The following is a 22,509-nucleotide window of genomic DNA, read 5'->3' as shown; positions in this document are numbered from 1 at the left end:
GAAAAGTGCGACTGAAAGTCATCGTATTTTGGTGGAAGTGTATGGTGACCATGCTCTAGCTGAGCGAACGTGTCAGAAGTGGTTTGCACGGTTTAGAAGTGGTGATTTCGGCTTGGCAGACCAAGAGCGAGCTGGACAGCAAAAAAATTTCAAGACGAAGAATTGACAGCATTGCTCGAGCAGGATTCGTGTCAAACGCAGGAACAACTTGCAGCAGCATTAGGCGTTGATCGAACAACAGTCTCCAAACGCTTGAAAACCATGGGAATGATTCAAAACATGTCACATTGGGTTCCACATGAATTGAAAGACAGAGACGTTGAAAGACGAAAAACCATTTGCGAATTGCTGCTTCGACGACAGAGCAACGACAGGGTTTCTGCATCGAATTATTACGGGTGATGAGAAGTAGATCCATTACGAGAACCCTAAACGAAAAAGGCCTGGGTGAAACCAGGTGAACCAGGTCCATCACAACCAAAACGAGATGTTCACTGTGCAAAGGTTATGCTGTGCATATGGTGGGATATGAAAGGTGTGGTGTACTATGAGCTGCTGCAACCGGGTGAAACTATGAATGGAGAACGTTATCGACGACAATTAATGCGTTTGAAGCAAGCTCTGGCCAGAACACGACCAGAATGGGAGAACAGACATGATAAACTTATTGTTCAACATGATAACGCTCGCCCACATGTCGCAAAACCGGTCAAAACCTATTTAGAAAATGTCGGATGGGAAGTTTTACCCCACCCGCCGTATTCACCAGACGTTGCTCCTTCGGACTACTACTTGTTCGATTGCATGAACAACGATTTGATTGGGCAGCGGTTTACTTCTTCAGAAGATATCGAAACATGGGTCTCTGACTGGATCGCTTCCAAGGATGAGGACTTCTTTCGCCACGGAATCCGTACATTGCCTGACAGATGGGCGAAAGTGGTGGCTAGCGATGGACAATATTTTTCTTAAGGTATTTATGTATTTTGTGTTTGTACTACAGCTTCAATGTGTGCGTACCAACCGCACGAATTAATTCCTAGACCAATTATTATTATTATTATTATTATTATTATTATTATTATTATTATTATTATTATTATTATTATTATTATTATTATTATACAATAGGTCTATATTAAAAAATATGTAATTCTCAAAATCAGGATAGACAATTGCCGCGTGCCCTCTCCAAATGACACTCCTACCAGTGTTTCTTCCAGATTTTTTTTTTTTGGGGGGGGGGCACTGCCACCGGAGCTCTGTTCTTGTTCTATGTGCAGTATTATCTCTGTCTTATCAAGAAAAAATGGAACCTTGTGAACATGTTTCAAAACACCACAATCCCTCCTTTTGCTTCTACTCATTCCAATTTCTCACACCACCACACTGCATCCGCTTCTCAGGCGATAAGAGTGGTTTGACAACTTTGGGTGAAAGGAGGAATCGAATTGCAGAGCCATATGAGAACTCAGAATTATTCCGACTCATCGGTACCAAAGGATTCGATTCAGAGAGGAATGAATCCTTGTCTAGGGGAATCAAATCGAAAAAAAAAAACACGGAATCATTTAACTTTTCGAACCAGTTGATTCGGTCCGGAGGAACGAATCCTTCTTCGGAACGGATTCAAAGAAATTGATTCCGGGAAAGGGACCAAACTGCCCATCACTAATCGAACCAAACAAAAATAGTATTTATACCACATTTGTAACAGAAAATAATAATAAGATACGTACATTAATGATTCTATTACTGTCAAGTTTTGCATTGTTATGACATACTGGATGTTGTTAATGAGAGCGTACCTTTGATATATGCAGTATGCGCCCGCTGGAAGCTGGTTTTCTCACCGGAGGTTTGGCAACTTCGCGCTGCGGACTCTTTGGTTGACGCCATATGCCAGTTCGGCTGACGCGAACTATAGCAATTATTTACTTCTCAATCGATTAGAGCAACTGTAACTGACTGATGTAAACAAATACGTTATGGTGTGTTCGTGAATAATACATTATAAGAAGTTATTTTAAAAAGTATTTAAACCGTGTTACATATGTAATTAAGTTTATAATGATTAGAAAGTTATCAAAGAATTGAACTTGTGTTTGTACTTCAAAAGTGATGATAACATGACCACAGTTATGAAGCGTTTTCCGCATACTGTACTTTCATCTTAAAAGCAAGCTATAAATTTAATTAAAAGATTTGAACAAATTGGCTCCATAGCAAATCTTCCTATACTAGGTAGGCCGAAATGTGTGACTACAAAAGAAAATCTTGTGACACTAGCAAAATATTTTGTGCAATCTACAACCAAAGCAACTGGTTAACCTAACCTACCTTAATATTATGAACAACTTGTAGTAATTTCTTAGTTTCGTAGTCGGTAAATCATTAATTTTAAACACATTTTTGTCAAGTAAAGCATTTCTAATTTTTGCAGCCCCAATTTATCGACCTATCGAAAGCATGGTTCGAGATGCAGGACGAGACCATACTTCTGAGCACTATCACACAACTGGCGTATCAACTACAAACCCTGATGCAGGTGAGTTTAAAGGAGCAACAGATGACAGCACCTTTTCCTTATCTTTCCAACGTACGGTATTTTGTAGGAATCAACAACATTCACAGTAGTAATTCAGTCAAAATCAGGAGGCTGGCAGAAACATGGATATTGCGCAAAAATGATTAAAAACGACCAGGGCTCCCAGATGTCCTGTTTTCCTATTTTTTCCTATGTTTTGGAATTTTTTTAATATTTGTCCTATATATGTCCTATATTTTAATCTTGTCCTTTACTTCCTATATTTTTCAGTGATTGAATTATTAAAAGTACAAACCAAGGGCAGTTCCTGTGATGATTTAAATTGCTACATATTAGCAATATGCTAACTGTGTCTTAGCATTTTTTCTGAGGGATAGTCACTAATCCTCACTATTATATTTTTTTTATTTGCTTTTTTCTATCCTCCCATGTCTGCTCTTTTTTCCTTTGTTTCTTATGGTGCCTATTCTTTCCTAATGAAGCTTAGCTGAGGAACCTTGCCATGCTCCAGTTTCTTATAACGCAAGTTGTGTTAGCATTTTCGTTCAGCAGTGTGTGCAGCAGTATTGTCTAGGCATTGAGGTGTGTTGGTATTTACCAACATATCCTAACGCCTTCCAATATTGCTGTACATAATATGGAGGGTTCCCATGCGTCCTGGAAAACCTGGAAATAAAAATGTATCGTGGAATCGCCCTGGAAAAGTCATGGAAAGCAGAAAAATAGTGAAAATCGAGGAAATGTCCTGGAAATTATTATGGACTGGAAATGTGAAATTTATGTTGTATAACAGTTGTTAGAAGTGTATATATAATTTCCAGAATTTTAAAAAGTAAAACGTTATATATATCTAAATCTAAATTTTGTTTCCTGTTGCCCATTGGGGTGAGGGTGACCTTTTCTTACAATACATTTGTATTTTCTTTTGTGCTTCACAGCATAATATTTTATTGTATAAACCAAAGTGTCCTATTTTATAAACCAAACTGCCTTATATTTTTTTCAATGTCCTGCTGGGAGGCCTGAACGACTGATAGCTTTCGAAATGTGGGTGTAGAGAAGATTGGAGAGAATTAGTTGAGTCGAATGGAAAACGAATGAGGGTAGGGGGAAAAGAACAGTTTTAGATATTATTAAGAAGAGGAAGAGAAACTGGGTGGGACATTCACTAAGAAGGAACTGTATCATGAGAGACGTGGCAGGAAAAATAGGGAGAGGGCGAATGAGATTACAATTAATGGACGATATGAAAACAGAGAAATCGTAGGTGAAGACGAAGAGGTTAGCGGAAGTCCGTGGAGTATGAAAGCTTCTCAGTTGCGGCAAGTGACCTGCCAATAATGGCAGAATACCTGTGATGATGATGATGAATATTCAAACTTTGTCCACAAATGGGTTGAATAAAAAGATAATAATCTCTGCAGTTTTTATGTTATGTTGTTGCTTCCATTGTTGAGAGATTTTTTTGTGGGAAGCTCGCTTCTGAAGAGTAAAATTTAGTATCTGTACAATGAGTGAAACAAAATAATCAAGAAATGCACGGATTATTCTGTATTGATTTGTCTTTGAACAAAGGTCAAACATTCATCTCTTGAAATTCATTCAATCACTTTGAATATTAATGCTCCCTTCGAAATACATTGGAAAGATAGGGGATATGTGCTTCCATCTGTTGCTGATAGTCGAACTTTTAGACTTACCTTAAATAATAAGGAATGTGTGTGTGTGTACTTATTCTAAAATCAGTAAAATCTTTAAATTTCTGTTACGTAACGGATATAGGAAATTAAAAAAACTACCCTTATATATTGACTTCTATATATAACAATAAGCATTAAATAAATATTAATAAATAATACGTAAGAGCTGGGAAGGATATTTCAAGGAAAAGTTGGCCACGAGCTATCATTCCAGAATCCGTTAGGAGACCACATGAATAATGAGCCGAAAACATTAACCAATTTTAAGCGTATTGATGGTTGTTTTGTTTTTTTAAGGAACCGCATGAAGTTGACGAGACGCTTTTATCTGAGTTGCTGGAAGGTGTGGAGCCGTTGTCTGATATCCAAAGACTGGAAGCCACTGCTGAACTCGTAATTGATCAAGAGAAGTTGGAGGAAGGAGAAGTCATTAACCCAGCAAATATCAAAGACTTCGAGAATCTTCAGTTGCAGGTAAGAGCATGATTTCAAATTACGTTCACTATTTTCAATTATTGGATGATTTCATGACGACTCTGTGTTGTACGCAAGAACTATTATCGGTTTCTTTAAATAAAGTAATGTTCTATTAATCTCTCCGGTTATTTGGATTAAACTTTTCATCATCTTTAATACCAATTGTTTACTTTCGGTCCATAACTTTCGATGTGTAATGAGTCGAAGTAGATTATTATCACTTTTTGTGAATGACAGGTAATGCTTCAAGTGTTAGATTGGTGCGAATGAAGTGTCCGTTCCAGGTGTGTCATTTCTATAGAAAGAAAGAAAAGAAAAACCTACAATACTTGATCATCTTTGCTACGGATTGTTTCCTTGCGTTCCATACCGATTGTTGTAGGGGCCGCAGTGGCTTAGTGGTAGAGCGTTCACCTCTGATGCTTGGGGTCCCTAGTTCGATCCCAGCTCGCGCCAAGTGAATTTTGTGGTGAACAAACAGTGTGTGCGTGGGTTTTCTCGGAGTTCTCCCGTTTCCTCCCACTTTTTTCATTCTTCCATTTCATTCATTTCTCATTATCACCGTCTCCTTTAACCTAGCCGGCATAATCGCGGGACGTAAAACTGAAAGATTCTCAGACGATGTGAAACTATCAATGCACATTGTTATAGTGCTAAACTCCATGAAATACATCCCAAACTTGTTCGCAAATATCCAGTAATGCTCGCACACACGTTGCGCAAAGGACGGTGCAGGCTCTCCATGAGTTGTGGTATGACACCCTTCCTCACTCACCGTATCTCTTCCAAGGACTACCATCTCTTTTGTCATTTCGATCACTTCTTAGGAGAGATCTTTATTGATGATCGGTCGATACAGCCTGCGGTTGAGGTAATGCTTTAAGTGTTAGGTTGGTACAAATGAAATGTTCGTCCCAACTGTGTCATTTCCAAAGAAAGAAAGAAAAAAAAAAACATGCAATACCTGGTTAATCAAAATAGTCTTTGTCTACAACCAAACACTTTTAGCATCATTCAGTCTGGATTCCGTGGCAAAAGAAGTCTGGAGTCTTCCATACTAAGAACCTCTCAACCGCAGGTTGTATCGACCGATCATCAATAAAGATCTCTCCTAAGAAGTGATCGAAATGACAAAAGAGATGGTAGTCCTTGGAAGAGATACGGTGAGTGAGGAAGGGTGTCATACCACAACTCATGGAGAGCCTGCACCGTCCTTTGCGCAACGTGTGTGCGAGCATTACTGGATATTTGCGAACGAGTTTGGGATGTATTTCATGGAGTTTAGCACTATAACAATGTGCATTGATAGTTTCACATCGTCTGAGAAAGATAATAATGGATCAGTCTCACCATAGCACATCATACCAGCAAGAATAACACTTTCTGTGTACAGAAATGTGGTTTAGGAAATCGTCTTGGACGTTGGTCACAATGCTGTCATTGTCCTCACTTTTTACGATTGTCATACAAGATCCATGTTCATCTGAAGTGACAGTCTGTTGTAGGGAATTTCTCGGGGTATTCCTTTCACTCAGAGAACTGCACACTTACAGACGGCGATTCATGTTGACTGGTGTCAACTTACCTGGCGCTCACGAGAGATTAACTTTTTCACTTTACCGTCTGTATGAAGCCACCAAATGACAGTGGTATGATGTATATTTAGTCTGCAATGGCACGAACACTTTTCCGAGAGTCCGCTTTTACGGTGATCCTGAGGAGCTCAACTGTACATGATGTTAATCTCTATCTACGAGGCGTATTTACAATGCTGTGTTACCGGAACGAAATGAGACAAACCAGTGGCAAATGATGCGTTCATTCTAAATTCTTGGCCCAAATTCTCTCCTTCTTCTTCTTCTATTATTATTATTATTATTATTATTATTATTATTATTATTATTATTATTATTATTATTATTATTATTATTATTATTATTATTTACAGAATACCCCAATTTGAATTCGTAACGCAAAATCACTCGCAGTTGTATGTTTTCCATGGCACGCTTTCATACGACCCTGTTCAGAAACGCACTGCCTCCTCACTGGACAACCCAGCCTGTTTGCTAGACATGTACAGAGTTTGTGACGTTAGATGCATGACCTTAATCCATCGTTCTGTTGTGTTGCTGAGGTAAGTTTCTCACCAGACATCGAAGGGGACATTTAATTTCCACCAACCTATTATTATTAAGTATTCTGCCTTTCGGCAGGTCCTGGGACTAATGAGGATTTTTTTTATTTTTTATTTATTTATTTTTTAATTTTTAGATTTGGACTTGGAAATGTTTCTTCCACTTTTCTCGATCTTCAGGTTCCTCTTTTAACTCCCAATATTTTCTCCTATCTTTCAAATCATTGATCAGCTGTGTTCTTCTTCCTATTCCTCGCTTCCCTTCCATCTTTCCTTCTATGGCGATGTGAAGAAGACAATTTCTTCGCAAGATGTGTCCAATCAATTGGCCTTTTTACGAAGGATGGTAGCTAGAAGTGTCCTCTTCTCTCCTAGCTGTTTTAAAACATCTTCGTTTGTTGTTCTCTCTGTCCATTTTATCTTCCTCCAACACCACATTTTGAAGCTCTCTAAATATTTCTTCTCTAACTTCCGTAATGTCCAAGTCTCTGAACCATACAGTCCAATGCTCCATGTATAGCACTTGACTAACTTCTTCTTAATACTTAAGTCCAATATTGAGCTTGCTAGTTAAGAGTGATCTTTTCTTGTTGAATGCTTCTTTAGCTATGGCAATTCTTGACCTGATCTCTTTAGTGCAGTAAGCGTCTCTCGTCAAAATACTTCCCAGATACTTGAAATTATCGACCTCTTCAAGTTCTCTTTGTTCTACTCTGATCCGTAAGGACGTGTTTCCAGGGGATATTCTCATAACTTTATACTTTTCGATGTTGATTTCCATTCCATACAGTTTTCCTGTGTCAAATATTTTGTAAATCATCTCCTGTAATCCTCCTTCGGTTTTAGCTATTATAACCATATCATCTGCATACCTGATCTTGTTAATGATCTGCCCTCCAATCTTGAAATCTCCAATTCCCATTAATGCTTCCTTCCAGTGGCGTATTTAGGGGGGGGGCTTCCGGGCTTAAGCCCCCCCCCCCGAAATCTTACTTACTATAGTAAAGTATATGAAATATCTTGCAGAATTTTCACATTTTCAAGCAAAGCCCTCCCCGAAAGTTAGCAAAGCCCCCCCGAAAGAAAATCGTAAATACGCCACTGCTTCCTTCATTAAACATTCACTGTAAATTTGAATAATTGGGGCGACAAACCACATCCTTGTCTGACTCCTCTTCCAATCTCCACATTATTGGTTTCTCCTTCATTCAAGCGCAACTTCACTCGTTGTCTTTTGTACAGGTTTGAATGAGTCGTCGATCTCTCCAGTTGACTCCGATTTCTTTAAGTATTTTCAGAAGTTTTGTCCAATTGACTCGATCGAAAGCTTTTCGCCAGTCGATGAAGCACATACACAATTTTTCCTTTACTTCAAGAATTTTTTCTGATATACTTCTAATCAATCCAGTAGCATCTCTGGTACCTTTTCCTTACCGGAATCCAAATTGATCTTCTAACCTCTCATCTATCTTACTTTCCAGCGCCTGTTCAGAATGCGGCCTTAATGTAAAATTTTTTAAGTGGCCCGAAGCCTGTTGTAGTTGTAAAATATATATATATATATATATATATATATATATATATATATATATATATATATATATATATATATCTGTGATTTCTAAATTTTGAAATGTTGTTGTGGTTTTAGTACTTGGGGTTCTGTGCGTGGGCCATGACTGAAGGAAAAGGAGTGTTATTGCCGGCCAACCCTAATATGGGAGTTGTCCAGTGGAAAGGCAATTACTACGTGTTCTCGTCTCCAGAAGCGGCGGAGAAGTTCTGTAGTGATCTAGAGTGGTAAGCACAGTTACAAGGGACTAGAGGATTAAGTAAACCTATATCTAAGAGACCTTGTTGAACTTTTAAATATGCGAAAGATATACACGTATATTGGTGTCGATAGAAACATTTAGGATATAAGATTTAAAATACCGGGGTTTGACTAGCGCCAGTGTTCATCCAAGCCTTTGCAGTGGTGAAGCTCAATGTTTGAGTACGCACATAAGCCTCCACGGCAAAGTCACTCATTGCAAATGCATTAACTTAGTATCTAATTTCTACAACTCACAATCCTACCCAATGTGCGTGTGCCTTTGTCACTCAATACACACTTGCATCCACGCTGGTGTTTCGCTGATGCGGTTTTACCGAAACACTCGTAGGCTGTCATGATCTTCGATACACCAAACATTTCCCGTACTTTCATCACGGAAACTCCCACCATGCGCGCACCCACAATTTGCCCTCTTTAAAACTCGGTCAGCTCAGATATGATTCATTATAACCTGCACGGACCAGTCACTGAACTGTAAGTGGCCCGTCTGTCCGATTGGCCAGTTTGTACACCTTACAGGATGTGCCGACGACCACAACGACACCTACCATTCAGACGCAAATCGCGTTTGAAATGGCTATCCCTTTTGTACCAGATGCTCCCATATTTTTGTCCATATGCCCCTATAGTTTTTATTTTCGAGTCATTTTAAGATATTTGTCAGTTTCAGTTCTTAGCATTGACTAAATCTGGCCGTTGGCTGTAAGAGATCTAAATTCTACAGGCTATCTAAGTGTAACATTATATTCGTGGCAATGTTTGTTCAAACCTGTTGGAACCGTTTCTGACAGTTGTAAGTTCAAACTGGTTTTGCCCTTTTAGCTTTTGGCCTAAACTGATCTTAGTCAAGTCTGACAGGCTATGAACATCAGTGACTTTTGTGCAAAATTTTGGTCCAAATTAATCAAACCGATGGAAAGTCACGAACAAAGAAGTTGAGCTGGTAAATGTACGAATTCCTTGCTAATTGTAGGAAATAAACTCTCATCCTTAGAACTTGCAAAAGACGCAAAAGCAGCGAATGGTTTCGAGGTACTCCACACATTTTTTCCTCAGCGCATCTAGAGATAAAATTTGTTGGTACATAAAAGACGTGCTATATATGAAATCCTCAGTTTGTCCATTTTGTAGGATGAAAATGGTGGGAGAATAAGTTTATAGTTTGTTAGGGTTTAGTGAGTATGCTTGGACACTGTTTAAAAATATCGGACAGGGTGTTGGTAAATTGGGCTAACAATAGAAAAGCGTTACTACGGAAGGTAAATAATGTGTAATTGTGTTGAAGTCGGAAATTAGCCATACGTGGCTGAGGTTATTTAAATGGAGGTTATTGGAGCCATAAATGGCTGAGTTTATTGTATAATTGTCAATGTTAGTTGTGGTTCACGTAGGTAGAATATGTATGTATAAAGGAGGCAGTTAGAGTAACTGGATATGTAAAAGGAAGACAAGATAAAGTTGTGGAAGTGTACTGATCTCTGAACCTTTATGGTTGCAATAGTGTATGTTAATGTACCCAGAGATATATTGATACATTAAAGGTTTGAAGTAGTGTGGAATTAGTTTTCACAATCATTGGTGATTACTAGCAAGTGTGTAAAGTTTATTTAAGTAGTACCTGTCCAATAAAAATATCCTAACAAAGTTCGAAAGTAAGATTTCCTTCTCTTTCTAATTTCATACATAGTGTCTTTGATATGACAACTAATTATCTTTAAATGTACTGAGGAATAAGTGAGGAGTGCCTCGAAACTTTCGTAGACTTTTTTTTTTTTTTTTTTTTTTAGATATTTAAGATTTTTTTTTTTTTTTTTTTTTTAAATACTGCTAATAGATGTGTATCCCGTGATATCAATTAGTAATTATAGTTCCTGATAGCTACAGATTTTATGATAGCCTCACGTTAAGAATACTTTTCAGATAACTTTTATTAATTACGAAGAGTAATATCTATCTATAAGAACGTCAATCACAATCAACTAATTAGGACTTAAAGTGAAAAACAATTAATTTTAAATCATTTATATCGTATTTAAATTTGATATATAATATGTAGTGTTACTATAAGGTCGCTTGCTTTGTTTTCAGCAACATGTTGATGGCATACGATGCTATACGAAGGATGCCAGCTCTCATCGCCCTCTTTCAGCTGGAGGAGGAGTTGGCAAGACTTGGGCCTGTAGCGTGAGTAGTTTTTATTTTATTTATTTATTTATTTATTTATTAGAATGACAACATAGAAAGTATTTTCGGCATGGAAATAATATATTAATATGACAAAAATATACAATGTAGTGGACCCTCGGGTTATGAATTTTTCCGAGGGCCAGACAAAAAGTTCCCGGAATGGTGGTGTAGTTTTGGAATTTGTGATGCAGTCTGAATGTATCTGGTACAGTACTGTCCTTATGTTGCCTAATTATGAATTTGACAAGTGTGAACAGGTCATAACAGGCAGTGTATGAGTAACGTAGCTGAACGGAGTAGTGTGTGATCAGTTGGCATAATGTCACAGATCGAGCAACGCACAAACGTCAAGTTCATGTGCAAATTGGGGAAAATCTCCTTCATAGACTTTGATAGTCTTAAAAAGAGTTTAGCACCATCGGATGTTTGACTCTTTCCAAAGCTAAAAATGGGCCTTTTCTGTTTCGCCAACGTCAAAACTAACTTGACGGCTGAACTTCGGAAGATACCAAAAGAGGCCTTTCGTCGGTGTTTCCACCAATCACAGGAGCGGAGGAGCAACTGTGTGTGTGTGTGTTACGAAAGTGCCAACTTTGAAGGCGATTAAATAAGTGTGTACTTAAATCGTGGTAATAAAGAGCTACAACAGAATTCCGGGAACTTTTTGACTAAATATTACATTGTTAACTGTTTTCGGTGATGCAGAGTAGAAAATGAAAATAAATTGTGGTAGACAGTGAAATGGATCACGCACCTAAAGTTTCAGTTTCGTCCAGTAGATGTCAGCACGCTGGAGAATGTTTACTATCATTAACGGCGAGATGTGAAATTTCTATTACCTTTGTTCCAATAATAGGAAATGAGATATGGATATCTACCGGTTACCAGTGAAGATGTTAACAGATTGACTCCATTCACGAACTCGACCCAGATAATCGTTCTAGCTATGTATTGAAAAAAAAAAAAAAAAAAAACAGAATTCAAAAATTCACTTTCGTTCAGAAGTTATCGTGCGGAGTAACGGACGTCCTGACACTACTGTATTAAGTCCCACGAATAAAATTATGTTTAATTAGCCATAATTGTCTTTCGTTAGTCACAATGACGGCTAAAATAACACAAAAAAGAACCAAAAGAAACAAAACGTAAATAATTTACGAAAACGCACGAAAGCATTATTGAGCGCGTGGGATTATGGGTACAGGCGTGTTATGCGTTCGTACCCGGAAATATCATTCATGACTCGAGGGAAAAATTGTTTAGAAAACTTACTCATAAACCGATTTGTTAGCGAACCGTGGGTTCACTGTATTCCAGTGTCATGCCTTTTGGGTCCCGGGCGCCGAAGTAAGAGCCGCAAAATTCTGGAGGAAAAATGAAAAGATATATGTATATAATGGATGGAAAAAAGTAATAGAAAGTGTTCAAAATCGAGGAAAATCAGGGTTTATTTTTGAAAATTTTCTTACGCTTCGCGCCAACCATGGTGGGGCTTCGCGGCCGATCTGTCGACCTCACTCACACGTACGATGGCTTCATCGTATATTCTCGCCCCGAGCACTGATTTTCCACGGCACGGCACTCCTATATTTAAATATATCTTTAGTTTGACAGGTTCTGTGGGCTAAAGGACAGTAGTATTAATCGCAAGGAAATATTCATGAAAAACTTGGTCGAACAAAGAGTGTGAACTTTTCTCCCTAATAGAAAGGCCAACATTTTAATAATAATTGGTAAATGCTCTAGGATGTATATTTAACGTAGAAAAGAACTTACCTTGCATTTGTTGTTGTTTTATTTCTTAAAATTCCATAAGAATCTTCTATATTTCGGCTCCCTTTAGGACTGCAGACACAAAAATCATTTTATTATCCAACAAACTTTTTTTTGTGCCTAAAATAACACAGAACTCATCATTTTAAGGGACAAAGTTGCCAACAGTGAGAGCTATTAGTGAGAAGTGAATTAGTTTCATAATAAGATAGATCTTTCTACGAAGACTACCTTAACTACTTGTAAGCGTAGCCGGCCATACAGTGCGAGCAACTGCATTCGCATTAAGTCCAGTCTTTTTTTTTTCTTTTTTTTCTTACAACTCATTCAGGTTTGAGTGTCTATTCTTTTATGTGTTTGGTTCATGTTATTCCATTATGTTGCTCCCTGTTGAAAAGTCAGTTTCTATAAAGGGGCTGCGGTGGCTCAGTGGTAGAGCGTTCACCTCTGGTGCATAGAGTCCTTGGTTCGATCTCAGCCCGAGCCAAGTGAGCTTTGTGGTGCATGGGTTTCCTCGGGGTTCTCCCTTTTCCTCCTACTTTTTTCATTCCATCATTTCATTCATTTCTCATCATCGCCTCCTTTTAGCCTAGCCGGCATAAACGTGGGACGTAAAACTTAAAGATTTTCAATTTCTATGGACATGAATTTTGAAGATATCAATGGAGAATTTAAGACCATGGTTCCATTCAACAAAAAAATGTCAATAAAATCTTTTGTACTTGTTATAATTTAGTAATTTACATTGTGAAACATGTACTCTTACACACTTAGATTTCCTCAGATGTTTCCTTACATCTATATTTTGCAGGACATGTATCTATGTATGCAGTTTCTTTAAATATGTGCATAAGCGTATTTATTAAGTACATGTTAGTATTTTTGTTTTAATGTCTAATCGTCCCTTGCCTATATACACATTACCAATATTCTGTGTCCGTTATCTCTTGTAAGTGAATGGGCCAAAGTCGAACCATCAAGTGTTAAAACATGTTTTAGTACTTTCTGAATACTTGGGGAGTTTCTTTTTTCTTTATTATAGGGTCAAACACACCAAAACACACCAAAGTACAGTTGGAACACGATAACTCGAATTCTTTGAAAACTCGAATTTTTTCACTTTCCATTGAACTCTCCATAACGCTCAATGTTAAACTATCCTCTAAAAGTCGAATGTTTATAAATTACAGTCTCAAAAGTTAAATTTTAAGGGTTCCATAATTATATTTAAAATTTTCGGTAACTCGAACTTTCATATCTGCGAACCTCTACAAGTCAAAGTTTACCTCTGTAAGTCAAATTTCTCGTGATGTGACCTCGATAACTCGAAGCTATAACTCTATGATTTTATGTAACTGTCATTGTTGCTAATGTGTACTGGAATTGTGCTTTATTCATGTCTAGTATTTTATTTTTATCTTATTTAATTTAAGATACTTTCACAACTTCGAGTTATAGAGGTTGAATACATAAAACTTCTTATAAAGGTTATATAGTCACATTTCATAAGGAATACGAAATCTCGGTATCTCAAGTATTTGTTGTGGTCATCTTGATAACTCGAATTGTTATTTTCCCTTCAACTTCGGCTTATCAAGGTCCCACTATAATTTATTCTACTTTGCGGTAGGAATTATCATCTCCAAGGCCCCAACACGGGCTCAAATATAAAAGATTACGGAGTTTTAAAAAATGCAGTAGCAAAGAATGCAAGGTGAGTTCTTTAATATCTCAGTATTTCATTAAAAATATTTGTCAACTATCAGTTTTGGAGCTCCAGTTTGTTATTTGTGCAATATTTCAGGGTCCACAGCAGGAAACAGGACATCATCATCAAACAAGATCGTGAAGTGCAAACAGAGCTCCATCCAATTCCTTCTTATATCGATCCTAAATACACGTGGAATGAGTGGGAATTACGCAGAAAAGCACTCCAGTTGGTAAGTTCAGTTCATGATCGTTAAGGAGTGTGTGTGTTCATACGAGGGTGATTCAGAAAGTAATGCCTCCAAGCTCACTACTTGACTAATAGTACTGTAAACATTCTGAACTATTTATCAATAATGCACTGATGTTTAAGCTATAGAATGTCACTTCTTTCACTTCCCTTTCTCTTCTCATTCCAGAATAATGGAGCAATCCATAGCATCCAGTGGTGACGTCGGTTGAAACAACAGGCTGTCATTGAATTTCTGATTGCGGAAGGTTGTGCGCCCAGGAACATTCAGCACTCGCGACGAGTCGTTGATACATCCTTATGACTGGGAAACGAAGCATCAGTCGATGTAGTACCGCCACACGTCTTCTCCGCCAAAAGATTTCAAAATTGTCCCATCTGCTGGCAAAGCTTTTTTGACATTCTGCCTCATCCTGCGTATAGTCCGGATCTTGTGCTCTGCGACTTTGACTCTATCTCAAACTTAAAAATCACCTTAAGGGCGAACGCTACAGTTGTGACGGGGAGGTAGAAGCAGCAGTTCGGCAATGGTATCGCTAGCAGCCACCACAATTCTTCGCCGACGGCATGAAAAACCTTGTTTCACATTGGCGCAAGTGTGTTGCCCGTAATGAGGACCATGTTGAGAAATGATGCCACCATTTGTAGTTGACATTGCAAGCTTTCCACTAATATCTGTATCGGTGCTATCTGTCGAACACAAATAAAAATTTCACCTTGGAGGCATTACTTTCTGAATCACTCTTGTAGAATTCAGTATCTAAAAATTTAGATTTGAGGTAAAGATACTATATTTTAAACATTTTACTAAGTCCCGAAAAATAAATGCAGGGTGCGAATTACGGCCAGGGATGGTGGGAAAGTCCCCCTCTGGAAAGCTTTTATCCCTGGCTGGAAGGAAGGAAAAAAATTCCCAGGGGGATGCTATTTTTCCCTCCTGCCCCAAGTTATATTTCTTACATCATTCAAATTCTTCAATATAATGTGCTAAACGTAAATAAGGAAATATGCTGAACTGTAGTTAAAAGAAGGACGTCATAGTGCTCTTGATAATCCGAGAGGGCGTAAAAGTAGTACTCCGAATGAAAAAGAGAAAACAAATTAGTTTCACTGAGGAACTGTTTCATTTTCATTAAGGATTGTGTTTTGTTATGCTTCATTGACCAAATTTTATACAAATACTTGTACATAGTGTAAGTGTTGTAGGAAATAAGGAGAAAAGATTGTTTCATCAAGGAACGGTTCATCTTAATTAGACGTGAATCTGTACTGATTGTGGAACAAGGGTGAGCAACGAAATTTATTTTCATTACGTTAACATGTATCTCATGTTATATGGCATATGGTAGTTTGAATATATATGAATACTCTGTACAGGACCTTTCTTTTTATTCTATCTGCCCTATTGTGTACATATAACAGCAGAAGGGGATTGGTTAAGTAAGTTACTCATATAAAAAGGTAACCAAGAAAATTCTGTCGCTTTTTCCCCCACAACTTTCGAACATCGATATGTCACCTAAGACGTACCTGGAAGATCAAAAATAGTCTCCATCAGCATCGACGACCTTCTGCCAACGTTCTGGAAGGGCATAGATTCCATCGAGTTAGAACTTGGTGGGCTGTGAAGCGAAGGAGGTATCAAGTGCATTTTGCACCTCTACTAGGGATTTGAACTGGTGTCCTCTAAGGTGATTGTCCAAGGAATGGAACAGGTTATAATCGGATGGTGCAATGTCCGCGGAGTATGGCAGATTCAATAGTGTTACCCATTCAAAGCGTAGAATGGGTGTCCCAGGTCATCCTAGCCACGTGGGGCTTAGAGTTGTCCTGAAACAGGAGAACCCCTTTGCGATTCAGAAGTGCTAGCCCCAGAGTTTTGAGTTTTTCTTGAACACGACTCAGCTGCTGACAGTACACAGTTGCATTGATGCTCTGACCAGCTGGTAGCAAATCCCGATGCACGATGCCACGAGGAGTCCATCAAACATACAGAATAATCTTCTTCTGATGCTGTGCTGGTTTCGGCTGTTTTGGAACCAGTTCATGGGATGCTAATCAATGATTACGGTGCCGTGGAGCTTCGTACAGGATCCACTTCTCATCACATGTCAACATCCTGTCCAGAAATGGCTCCTTCCTCAAACGAGACAGCAAAGAAACACAGGTGTCTGCTCGCGTTGCCTTGGCCCGGATTCAAATCATGTGGAACCCATCGACCCAACTTGTACTGCTTCCTAAGTTGATGGAGGTGCTGCCGAATGATCTCTCCACTCACACTGAATTATAGCCCCAGTTCCTGACAGGTCTGGCCACTGTGGCCACTGCTCGCCACAATTGCTGCCTGAAGATCTTCATTTTGGACATATGTTAGTCGTCCGGTTAGTGGTGCGTTTTCAAGTGTCTCGTCACCGTCCGTAAACGCCGCTGTACTGTCCGCGTAGTCACGATATTCTCACTAAAGTTCTTTTATAACTTACGTCTCGCTGCAGCGGCGTGTGACCCCAGTTTGAACTCGTACAGCATACAGGCCCTTATGGCACTCTGTAGGAGGTCCCATGTTCACTCTGTCCTTACGCGGTGTAACTGAACTGCCACAATTAGGTAATATGTTGGATATACCCACACCAACAACTGACCTTCGCCTTATCTCCATTCGAATTCAACTCACGGTGTGAGGGCCAATGGAACACAGACCTCCACAAAAAGCGACAGAACTTTCTTGGTTACCTTTATACTTGTGTAAAAGCTAGCAGGAGGGAAGGTTAGGTTAAGTGTTCGTGTGTTTTTTGAAAAAGAAATAGTGAGATCTGCTGCTGCTGTAGGTTAGGATAAGAATGGTATAATACTGCTGTACTTTTCCTTCAAACCGAAGTCAAGTGTGTTTTGTTTAATCGTTGTATGCAGAGTTGGCACGATTATATCAAGTTGGTTTAAACGAGGTGTTTCACTTACTTTATCCTCCCCTGGAAAGATCGCCTAATTCGCATCCTGAATAAATGTGTGCATGCATTACATAATTCCCATAAAATGACTTTTTTTTCTGTAGTACAAAGGCATTTTTTAGACTTCCACACTATGCTGTAAAAGTACGAGATGCCTCACGGGTCCTTCCGCAGCTGGCGACCTAACGTATTTGGTGGAAGTTGTCATTATTTGCTTTAGCAGTTAAAAACGAAATGAACTGAGAAATTGCACGTTGAGTCCGTAAGTAATTAACACTAAATATTCCTTACTGGTTAGTTGGATTAAGGACTGTACGAAATGACTCTGATTTCACTTACGAATGTTCGAAACAAATCTCATTTAATTGTTAAAATAAGCAAGTAGTGCTTTGGAGACAATTGCAGCAGAAAGGGGTCAGCTTTTAAAGAGTTTGGTTTGCCAAAACTGCCTCCATCTGTCCACAAGATTTAAAAAAGAGCTATTTGATGGATCACCACTAAAGTACTGATGATTATGCCACTAGTAAAGAGTACCCACGCTTGGGTAAATTTCTAATTGCGTTTTTTTTATTTTTTTTTTTTTTTTAAATACGATTTTGAAGATGTTAAGCCCAAAGGAATTACAAGGTCCATTCAATAAATAACCGGAAAAGTTGTATGAAAGTACAAAACTTCGTGCTGCTTTGTCATTTTTTGTGGTGTCCTAGAACTGTTATCAGATGAGCCCTGCCTTGTGAACTGGATGCTGGGAATCGGTGAAACAAGAAAGAGGTATCCTTGCAGGTTTACATCTAAGTGGAGCATCGGAGTGTCATTAGATTTGTGTTAACTGAAGGATTGAAACCAATCGAAATTCACCGTCGGACGGCAGTGCAATATGGTGAAAGTTGTTTGAGTCGAACATAAGAGGGTAGATAAGTTCGAACGGGGTGTAACAAGTGTTGAAGATTCACCACGCCCAGGACGCTCTGTCTGTGCAGTCACGGAGAACAACATTGCGAGAGTTGATACTGCATATAGCAGGCGTATTACGGTGAGTGATATTGCAGCAAAGCAACTTTCACCATATTGTACTGCCATTCAACGGTGAATTTCGATTGGTTAAAACCTTTCAGCTAACAGAAATCTACGAGTGTCATTTAACTCGAACTGGCAACACTGCTACGATTGGAGTGTCGTATGGCCAGGAGACCAATGACGAACGTAGTGTGTTTCGTGGATGTGTATGAGTCAGTTCAACTCTGCTGCGGTCCCATATTACGGTGTGTGTGTGTGTGGCGAGTAGACATTGTTAAAGTGATTGTTGTGTGAAATACCGCCCTAACGCAATGTTCACGCGTGCAGAACAGCGTGTGTTTATGAAATTCCAGGTGGCACGAGGGTGAAATGCTAGGACGATTCACAGAGAATTAGTAGAGGCCTGTGGCGAAGCTGCTGTACCGTATCGGACAGTGGCGAGATGGATTGCAGGCGGGACGACAGTCAACAGACAAAATGCACGGTAGAGGGCATATGCGAACGGCTACGGACGAAATTCATCTTGCAAGACTACGGACACTGCTTGACGGTGATCGGCTCTGGACTTGTAGTGAATTGGCGCAGGAGCTGAACATTTCTTCCGGATCAGTGTTCCGCATGCTAACGCAAGATCTTGGCATGAGGAAAATTGCAGCCAGATGGGTACCCCCATGCTCTGACTGAGGTTCAAAAGTGGCATAGGTGGGAATGTGCACGCCTACACCTTCAACGTTACAATGAGGAAGATGATGACGTCTTGCACCGCATTATTGTAAGTGACGAAACGTGGGGAAGATACTACGAGCCTAAATTGAAACGCCAGTCGAGTGAATGGTGCCACCCAGAATCTCCACGACCGAAAAAGCTTAGGCAAGAGCCTGCAAACGTGAAGAAGAAGATGATGACGATGATGATAATGTCATACGACCACGAAAGCATTATCCTGTCACATCAAGTTCCACCGGGCGTTACCGTCAATGCTGCATACTATGCTTCATACCTCAGTCACCATTTGCTACCAGCATTGCGGCGCAAACGTCCACACCTTCTGGAGTCTGGACCAATTCTCCTACACGATAATGCCAGATGCCATACAGCCAATCCAGTACAGACTCTGTTACGACGATGGGGTTGGGAAGTTCTGAAGCACCCGGCATACTCGCCAGATATGAGCCCCTGCGATTTTGATCTTCTCCCAAAAATGAAAAAAAACCTCTCAGGGGCAAACATTTCAGAGACATTTCCAGAATTGTTCGTGCCTTAGGGCGCACTGTCAACACACTCTCACAAAGTGAGGGTTTGACAGGTATTCAACGGTTACCAGACATCTGGCGAAGGGTTCAATAGGCTGGCGGAGACTACATCGAAGGACTGTAAGCTTCTTGAGGTGAGTGATTCACTACATTCCATTTCACAACTATGTTGCCACTTTGAGTTAAATGACCCTCGTAATGACACTCCATTACTCCACGTTGGCGCAAATCTGCAAGGGTATCGCCATCTTGTTTCACTGATTCCCAGCAGCCCGTTCGCGAGGCAGGCATGCCAGACCCATCTGATAATAATTCTAGGACACCACCCCAAAAAAGCACAAACTTTGTCGAAGTTTCGTACTTTTTATACAACGTTTCCGGTTATTTATTGAATGAACCTTGTATTTTCAAACACTTGTCCATGGGATCACGAGTAAAATGACCTCAAAGTTAGAATATTTATATTTATTTAGATCCTACATTTGAGATTACTTTTCTAACACGGAATGTACTTGAACCTGAACCCACAGAGTGGGGGTGATGTATATATTTCCTGAAAGCTTGGGTCAAGGTAAGATCAAAAGCAGTTACCAAAATTGGGGAGGTCTCAAGCATTCCGCTTGAGGGCAGCACGTTACTCATTTCTATTAACACCTTTAAGCGTATCTTAAAATCCGTTGCAACCCCGAAAAATCTGAAACGGTGGGACAAATATGAAAACAGAGAAACATGTCTTTCATCATTTCAAAAGTATAACGTATCAAAGTAAAATAAATTGTCCCAGGGGGTCCAACTCAAAATTTTTAAATGGAAAGGGGTGTCTACTTGCATATCGTATGAAAGTTGGTGTTAAATAAAAGAAGATAAATCAATTCGCGGATCTCTACAATAAGCCTGTGCAAAATAGCGGTGGGTCAAAATATCAACACAATCTTTATTGCAAAGTCTATGACAACTCGTATGTATCTGAAACGGACATATACATATTGAAAAGATGGTATAATTCATCTACAGATCACGCTGTTAATTTCAAATTTTGAAAATCATTTGAGTGAGTTCTTACAGGATTTTAACGAAATTTAGATCTTTGAAGAAAACAATGCAAAATAATGCATTGTTCATTATCATAGATACGTCGAATTGAAGGGTAAGGGAAGTCACAAAACGAGAAAATGACGTTTTAATATTGAAAACCGCGTACAAAATGAATACGGTTAATCAAATATTTTGTCCCTGGACATTTCTACATCTACGCATGCGTGGCATGTACAGTCAAATAGTACCAAGAGTCATCAACAGATAAGGCAAAGCACCCGTTAAAGCATACACATGGATATTCCTTGTTTTTTCTCCTTACCCTTCATATGTCTGTAATATTTTGTAAAAAAAAAAAAAAAAAAAAAAACAAAATAAATAAAAAAAAAAATAAAATAAAATAAAATAAAAAGTTTTATATCAATAAAAAAAATATAGTTCAGCTCCGTGTTAAAAATACATTATATTTTTTTAGCGGCAGTTCCCCCTATGGAATTGATAACTCGTAAGTAATGTGCAGAAAAACATCCTTATTATCAAATTGTTGGTTCGCAAACTAATTTACTGTAACTTCATCCATCTCAACTCTGGAACTACTACATAAATAATTAATACTTATTATTTATTGTATTATTAAATTATTAATACAATAATAATTTAATGTTATGAAAATATCTCTTCCAGTTAATGTCTGATAAAGATATCGTTAAGTTTTTAAAATTGTTACACCTTATGTTAATTTATATACTCTGGTCAGAAGATTACGAATTTACTGATAGCGAATATGTGAATTAGCAGACCAGACCTCGTTTATTATTTAATCTGTAAGAAACAATTGTTTTTTTTTTCAGGCGGACATCTGCCAAAGACAGACGCACAGCACCCAGACGGAGAAGAGCCACTGCCGAACGGAAGTCTATACACAAGTCTATCTGCCGAAGGTACAGATCTCCCAGACAAAGAAGGATGGCTACTCTAACGTTCCCAAGCCCGCCACTTTCATCTTCGGCCTCCGAGGACTGAAGAAGAATATACAACATGTGATAGACCTCACACGACCAGTGGACGAGTAGGAGAGCAAATCAAGTACAAAGTTGTTAAGGAATTATATGATGTTAATATGCAAATTCTATTTTTCGTTGACATATTTTAAATATGTAGATTGTTGACATATACACAATTTTTGTCAAAATTACTCACGAATATTAGTATAACGCTATTTATATTGAATCAATGTAAATTGTACTTTTAAAAGACTGTTATTTTCTGTTTGTTTTTTAAAGAAAACATTTATTTGGTTGTTTCTCAGGGAAGTCACGCCTCTAGTCAAATACGCCTCACAGCGAAGTCACTTTATACCAACTAATTTGTATGAAATTTAATGTATTTAATGAAATGTAAGCTATCGTTGAGGTGGTGTTATTTCTTTTTCCAATATCATTGTTCTCCCAAATCTTAGGCTCGTCAGCAAATTACCTGCACGCTAGCAACATCTCTTGGCGTTAAGTAGGGAGCAGCGCAGCCAACGACCCCCCTACTGCAGTTGGTATGCAGAATTTAAGGACGAGATGGTCATCATGATGGATATTCTGCCATTATTAGCAGGTCATTTGCCACAAGTGAGAAGCTTCCATGCTCTACGG

The 22,509-nt window shown here is 38.8% G+C and overlaps 1 protein-coding gene across 12 annotated transcripts in view; it reads left to right on the top strand.

Annotated features, from left to right (window-relative positions):
* The window catches only part of LOC145666975 (cilia- and flagella-associated protein 206), a 224,542-nt gene extending 202,266 nt beyond the window's left edge, over positions 1–22,276 (top strand). For all 12 annotated transcript variants that reach the window (XM_081734636.1, XM_081734635.1, XM_081734630.1 and 9 more), the window contains 6 exons: positions 2,444–2,548; positions 4,546–4,722; positions 8,514–8,662; positions 10,788–10,883; positions 14,464–14,599; positions 21,718–22,276. In XM_081734636.1, the coding sequence (XP_081590762.1) occupies positions 2,444–2,548; positions 4,546–4,722; positions 8,514–8,662; positions 10,788–10,883; positions 14,464–14,599; positions 21,718–21,939 (885 nt within the window). In that variant the 3' untranslated portion in view covers positions 21,940–22,276. The remainder of the gene's footprint in view (positions 1–2,443; positions 2,549–4,545; positions 4,723–8,513; positions 8,663–10,787; positions 10,884–14,463; positions 14,600–21,717) is intronic.
* Positions 22,277–22,509: the final 233 nt, after the last annotated feature.

Source organism: Thermobia domestica, chromosome 12, assembly GCF_964235325.1.
Source record: "Thermobia domestica chromosome 12, izTheDome1.hap1.1, whole genome shotgun sequence".
Taxonomy (NCBI): Eukaryota; Metazoa; Arthropoda; class Insecta; order Zygentoma; family Lepismatidae; genus Thermobia; species Thermobia domestica.
This window is presented reverse-complemented; position numbering and strand designations above follow the sequence as displayed.